The sequence below is a fragment of the Orycteropus afer genome, unplaced genomic scaffold (assembly GCF_000298275.1).
Source record: "Orycteropus afer afer isolate SDZICR_OR568_19922 unplaced genomic scaffold, OryAfe1.0 scaffold00374, whole genome shotgun sequence".
NCBI classification, from domain to species: domain Eukaryota; kingdom Metazoa; phylum Chordata; class Mammalia; order Tubulidentata; family Orycteropodidae; genus Orycteropus; species Orycteropus afer.
In genome coordinates, this window is record NW_006921961.1 from 196836 (window position 1) to 204286 (window position 7451).

At 38.4% G+C, this 7451-nt stretch overlaps 1 protein-coding gene across 1 annotated transcript in view; it reads right to left on the reverse strand.

Annotated features, from left to right (window-relative positions):
* CCDC150 (coiled-coil domain containing 150) overlaps nt 1-7451 on the reverse strand; it is an 88959-nt gene that overhangs the window by 28005 nt on the left and 53503 nt on the right. Inside the window, exons 16-17 of the mRNA XM_007953145.2 lie at nt 4771-4878; nt 3473-3535 (exon numbers count right to left, since the gene is read on the reverse strand). Of these exons, the coding sequence (XP_007951336.2) occupies nt 3473-3535; nt 4771-4878 (171 nt within the window). The remainder of the gene's footprint in view (nt 1-3472; nt 3536-4770; nt 4879-7451) is intronic.

The window sequence follows — 7451 nt, forward strand, 5'->3', positions numbered from 1 at the left end:
TATTCCTGCCATCTTCTCTTGATGTTTCCTGCATCATTCAATATTTTGCCCATAGAATCTCTCAATATTGCAACTCGAGGCTTAAATTTTTTCTTCAATTCTTTCACAATCAAATGCCTTTTTGAAAAAGTTGATTACAGCCAAGAAAATCCTATAGGGTAGTTCTACTCTGTCATATGGGGGGAGTGTCTGTGAAACAGAATCAACTCAACAACACAACAACATATCCTTTTTACTGAGTTATTTCTTATTAGTGAATTGTGGTGAATTGCTTGATGTGGCCCTTCTAGCCATTGTCCTCTGTTAGGTGATGTATTGTAAATCCTATTATCCATTCCTGTTTGGGGTAGTGTGGTAATTAAGGTCAGGAATCAACTTGGCTGGGCAACTGGTAGTAGTCCCTATAATGACTGGCAATCAGCTCTGTGATGGGATTTGCCTTGAACTGCTGATTGTTAAAGCCATCCACTTAGGTTATTGCTGTTGGGGCAACACAGGTGGAATGTATCTTGAGTCCTGCCTTGCTGGAGAGTATAACTCAAATCACCACCCTTAGCTTCCTTGAGGGTATACCTACAAATCTCCTAGAAAGGTTCACCCTCCTCTTGCTCCAGTTCTGTGTTTTGGCTCATCCTCATCTCACCCCTGGATTTGGGACAGCAGCCGTCATCTGATCTGTTGATCAAGGTTCATCAAACCCCAAGAACTGGGAGGATCCTCCAGACCCACTCACAGACCTGGGACTTGCCAACCTGCCAGCTTCCACCACTACTATATAAGATTAACCCTTGGGTGTCTGTGAGTTCTGTGAGGTGTTACAGTGAAATACAGAACCCTAAGACTGGGGAAATTACTGGGAGGAGGAGGAGGAGGAGTTAATGTCTGAAATGATGGAGTGGTATGGTAGTTTGGACATTTGGGACATCTGTAACCTCTGCCTCATGGGGCCTGGCCTTGTGCTGATCTTTCTGAGAGAAATTGTTCAAGCATGAGTTTTGAGAATTCTTTATACATTCTGCAAAGTTGTTTTTTTTTTAATCAGAAATGTAACTTGCAAATATTTTCTCAGTATGTAGGTTATCTTTTCAATCTCTTAACAATGTCTTTGGAGAGCAGAAATTGTTAATTTTTATAAAGTTTCAGTTATTACAGTTTTTTTATGGATCACGTTTTTTGATGTTAAATCTAAGAAATCTTTACCTACTCCCAAATCATAAAGATTTTCTCCAAATTTGCTTCTAGAACCATTTTGAGTTAATTTATATATATAAGGTATGGAAAGTTCTTTTTTTTTTGTATATGAATATCCAACTATTTCAGCACCATTTGTTGAAAAGACCACATTTTCTCCACTTTTCACTTTTGTCAAAAATGCACTGTTCATAAAATGAATTATTTTGGATAAGTAACATAATCACATTATTCTGAAGTACAGAAGGGTAAAGTGAAAAGCCTCCCAGCCATACACATGTAAATATATATGGCATCCTTCCTCAAAAATAATGCTGTCGGTCCCTTTTGATTCATTTGAGATATTCTATGCATATACATATATATTCTTTATATCCCACTTTGCATATAAATATAACCTACTATATATTCTATTCTGAACCTTGATTTTTCAAAACCTAATACATATATATATCTTGAAGTAATATTCCAAACTATAGATACTCCATGACTTCTTTGCCAGTTTCTTAGTGACAGAATTTTCACTGCTTGCAGTCTTTTTGTTATGAAAAAACAATAGTGCAATAAGTAAACTTGTACAGAATAGTACAAAGCATGTCAACTTACCAGCTCTGATAACCTACTGGATTTTGTCCCAGAGAATTACAAAAGGAAAAACAGTCTTAAAATTTTTACCAGTGTTTATAAGATACAATATGAAAATGCCACTAGTAAAAGTTTACAGGAAAGAGCTAAGTAGTGGTCAGCTCTAGAAGATGAATTCTAGCATTTTCTGTTTCTAAATATCAAACAAAAATGGATGCTCTAATAAGTTTTCTTTGAAAAATATGTTCCAGTGTTCAAGTTTTGGGGGCTTTTATTAAATGTCATTGAGCTTTCTCTTATAAGATCAGCCTTCATCCAAATATTTTAGCTCTAGTGTTGGGATTAGGTAGAAATTTCGAATTTTTACATGCAAACCAAAAATTAATTATACAATAGCCAGAATAATTGTTTTGATCTACATTGACAGTTTTTCCTATTTGGAAAGAACCTAATTTCTTTGTTGTTACTCATACCTCTAAGTATTATCTTTTAACAACATCTATTCAATCTTGTATAAATCTGAAATTTGCTTAAGATGATTAAATTTGTGATCTTCACTTACCAAATCTCGTTTAGGAAAATTAGGTGATCCATCTCTTATTATTGGTCTTGAGGCAAGAATATCTATTTTGCCTTCTAGTCTTCCCTCCATAGTTTTAATAGCATTCAAAAGAGTCTTCAGAGATATTCTAGAGTCTCCAATATCCTGAGAAGACTTCACTGAAGGCAGGGTAGGTGCAAAGCTCACCCGGCGGGTAGAGTTTAGAATAACACTGGGCAAACCAACTGATGAAACTCTTTCCTTTACATGGTTTACATGGGGCCTAGGACTTTCAAGGAGTTTTGAAGACACAGGCCTCTCTGGAGATCTCTTTTTTCTTGGAGGCATCACCAATTAAAAGCAATGAAATCAACTAAACCTAGAGTTATTTTTCAAGGGGTGCCCACTTCACTAAGAGAAACAAAACAGACAGTGCTCTGAGTGAAGCACCAATGGAAAATATATTTGAAAACGTGATCCTATGCTTTCAGAATGAAGAAATCATACTGAAAAGTGTGCCCTACTGAAGAAACAGACCTTAAATTAAGCTCCCATAGGAGAGTATATCCAATGCAGCCTCCATTTCCAACTTTGTGATCTCATCCCTCATCAGTATAGTCGGGTGGTTAGAACCCTAACCACCTAAGAGTATTCCGCTTGAAGACACATTCTAGTTTCTTGGTTACCAGCTGCCGTCAAGTCAACTCTGACTCATGGCAACCCTACGTGTGTCAGAGTAGAGCTGTGCTCCACAAGGTTCTCAATGGCTGATTTTTCAGACTTTGATCATGAGGTCTCTCTTCTGAGGAGCTTCTGGGTGGACTCAAACCTCTAACGTTTCTGTTAGCAGCCAAGTGCATAATCATTTGCACAACCTGGGAACTCTAGTTCCTTGGTTACCAAGAGGATATGTACGTGAATGTAGAAGTTACATGTGCTTATACTAAGAATTATAGTGTTTTTTTTTTGTAAAAATATCTAATTGCATATATGGTACATTTTGTAAATACTGAAATCAGTCACTTTTGGTCATATATAAAAACTAAATTATTTTCTTCACTAAATGCCTTGTGTGTCTAACTTTTCTCTATTTGTTCTTAAAATGCTATCAGCTTCAACAGCCACCAAGCTGACAGGCATCTTCCCTACTAACACCTCTTCCAGGTGGGCTTCTGTCTGTTGCAAGTGTACCTTGTTAGCACTGAGTTCTGAGTTTGCCTGCAATTAAAAGAAAAAAAAAAAATGTTTCTTACATCTGCCAATAATTTTTTAAGGCTCAGTTAAAAAAACCACTTTCTCTGTGAAAGTTCATAAAACAATCCTTTTTTTTTCTTGAGAGGCATAACTTTCTACACTACAATAAAGTTGCTTGAATGTATTCTCATCTCTCCAATTAAAAATATAAACAAGTTAAATGTCCCAATCCTGCTTGAGGCACTCTGTATAAATTCCTCCATGGTCCAGCAAAACCTCGTATAGATTAAGTGTTTAAAATGTTCATTGACTTGAAATGTGTTAAGAGAATATTAATCTTTCTGGAATTAGATAGTGAGGGGTAAAGAATTTAACTTCACCTCCAAAATTTGGTCTTTGTTTTTTGGTTCCTGATAGAGAACCCTAAATTTAACCTTGGAATTTCTCCAGTGATTGAAGTGTCTTTGATGAGTCCTCCAGACCACACATGAGGGGCTGGCTAGGCCAGAAAGACACAACTTGCTGTCAGCCAAGCTCGGAGGAGAGTGTGGGACATGATCCAATCAATCATGTCTATAGAATGAAGCCCAATAAAGACTGTGGACATGGAAGCTCCGTTGGCTTCCTGGTTGATGAAAAACATCAGTGCACATAAGAGGGTGGCAAGCCCCTTTTCGGGACATGGAAGTTCCATGTCAGGAACCCCCTCAGACCTTGGCCTATTTGTTTCTTCATTTCTATCCTTTTTATAATAAAACTGTAATTGCATATACAGTGCTTTCCTGAGTTTTGTGAGTCATTCTAGTGAATTATTGAACATGAGGGAGAAATAGGAGCCAGCTGATCGGAAGTAGGAGGCTCTGGGAACCCAAGTTTATGACTAGCATCCTGCAGGTGGAGTGGGAAATGCCCAAATTTGCGGCCAGCAGATCAGAGGTGAGGGTGTCATGGGGATTCCCAAGGTGGCGGCTGGTGTGAGGTTTGGGCAAACGTGGCAGTCTGGAGGACTGTGCCTTTCAGCTTGTGAGGTCTGCCCTAGCTCCAGTGGTTACCGTCAGAGAAAGAAGTGCTGCATGTGCTGCTGGTGTCTGAACAGCACTGAATTGATTTAACTGATGCTTACAGTTGGATGTCAGAGAACAGGGATTTTGATTTTTCTACATGGATAGTAAGGTGGAAAGAAAGGAGTCAAACAATTTCTTAAAATCTTTAAAACAATATAGCAGCAATCTGCTTTGTTAGATATTAATTAATCACACCTGAGTATATTTAGCCTCTAGCATCTTATTGGACTTGCGTAGATGGTCATTCTGTAACTTGGTGTCAGTAAGGCAATGTAGTTGTTCTTCTAGCTGTATAACTTGTGCCTAGGTGAAAACAGAAAAATAATAAAGTCAGTCTCAACAATGGAAACCTTATGGAGCAGAGTTCTACTCTGATACGCATGGGTCACCATGAGTTGGAACTGACTCAACAGCAACCGGTAAATGGTACATAGTATTATTTTGTGAGATGTTACTCTAATGCATCTAATATACTGTCTTATACTACTGGCAGGATTTTAAAATGGTATAAAATAACTTTTAAGAGAAATTTGATAAAAATCTCATAAAATGTGTGGGATGTGTATATCCTAAAGCCCAGTGATTCTACACCTAAAAATTATAGCTAGCTTAGAGAATCTTTTGCATATGAGTATAAGGAGACACGTATAGGAATTCATCATAGCAGCATTGTAGGTAATTTTATAAGCAACTGGAAACTACCTAAATATTCATCAACAGAAGAATGGACACATAAATTATAGCATATTTATAAAATGGAATACTATGTTGCTGTGAGCCATCATGTCAATTCAACTAATAGCGACCCTATACAAAAAAACCAAACTCACTGCCATTGAGTCAATTCCAGCTCATAGCAACTCCCATTGAGTTTCCAAGGCTGAAAATCTTTATGGAAGCAGAATACCCTGTATTTCTTCCATAGAGCAGCTGGTGTGTTTGAATCACCAATCTTTTGGTTAGTAGCCAAATGCCATAACCACTATACAACCCGAGCTCCGTAGGACAGAGTAAAACTGCCCTATGTTGTTGCTGTTGTTATGTGCTGTCAAGTCAGACCCGACTCACAGTGACCCTTCCTTGTGTTTCCGAGGCAGTATCACTATGGAAGTAGAGTGCCCCATCTTCCTTCCGAGGAGTGGCTGGTGAGTTTGAACCGGCAGCCTTCTGGTTAGTAGTCAAGTGCCTTAGGCACTATGCTACCAGAGCTCCTAAAACTGCCCTATAGAGGGCTTTAATCTTTACCAAAGCAGATCACCACATCTTTCCCCTGCAGAGTGGTTGGTGGATGTGAACCACCAACTTTTCAGGTAACAGCCAAGCACCTAACTACTGCACCACCAGGGCTCCTTAAGAGACTACTATAAAAACCACAACCAGGCTACTTCCGATAAGATGGAGAAATAAGCAGACAAGCGACACAGACCCTCTTTAACAAAGCAAAGAGAAACCAATTGATAGAGAGCCAGAAGATAATCCTGGAGCCCTGAGCTTTGAAAGGAACTATACAGAAGTGGATTAGGCACCAACTACTGGAAAAACCTAAACGAAAACAGTGAGTACATAGATGGTCGGAGCTGCAGACTGTCAACTACTCTGACAGCATGAACAGCATGAATATTTCCAAGTGGTGTTGGGACCTGAGAATTGACCTAAAGATCAGTCCTGGCCACCAAGGGCTGCAGGGACGACTGTGCTGGTGGCCTATGACTAAGAAGGGAAACAGCAAGGAGAGAGACAACCTGAGTGGTTGACTTTCTGCTGTCTGGAGGGCACAGCCATTTTGTATATTTAAAGTAACTGAGGGTGCAGACACTTGGAATGTTTATAAGCGGCACCCATTTTGGATATTTAAAGTGACCCAGGGTGCAGCCATTTTGAATCTTTACAAATGGCAACCATTTTGGATTCTAAAGTGATAGCATTCTCATTTAGATTCCAGGGACCTAGGAATAGGCTCTGTTTGCCAAGGTCGGAAGGGACATACAAGAGGCTGACAACAGGAAAGGAGACAGGTGGTGATTGTATAAGTGCTGTCAACTAGTGAATAGAAGAGCACAACACAGTACCCTGTTTGTGCAGATAACATACAAAGAAAACTAAAATCGTGGCCAAGTCACTCCAACATACAATCACCAATTAAATATAAACACAAAAATGTCACAATGCCTCAGACACAACAGAGCATCACAGTCCACACAAAAAAGCAAGATAAAGCAGGAGAAACAAGGGACCAGTATACAGACCCAAAACACATCCCTGAGGAAGACGCAGCATTGGAACTCCCTAATAAGGAATTCAAAAGAATTATAATTAGGTATCTTCAACAAATTGAGAGATAGATAAACAAAAACACAGAGAAAACCCTAGAACAATTCTGAAAGACAATATAAAAACAAAATGACAAAATAAATGAAAAATTAGAAATGATTCAAAATCTACACACAGAAATCCAGAAGATTAATACTAAATTTTCAGAAATAGATAAGACACTGAATGGGCAAAGGAGCAGAATGGAATCAATGGAAGACAGAACTGGTGAGATTGAAGGCAAATACCTGAATACTTCTTTGGAAAGGGATCAATCAGAAAAAAGATCAAAGAAAAATGAAGAAAGCCTAAGGTTCATATGGGATATCATCAAAAGGAATAACTACATGTAATCGGAATTCCAGAACAGGAAGAAAAAAATAAAACCACAGAGAAAATTGTTGAAGATTTGTTGGAAGAGAAATTTCCTGGTATGATGAAAGATGAAAATATATCCATTCAGGAAGTCCAATGAACCCCAAATAGAATAGACCCCAAAAGAAAATCACCAAGACATATCATCATCAAACTCACCAAAACCAAAGACAAAGAAAGAATCCTGAAAG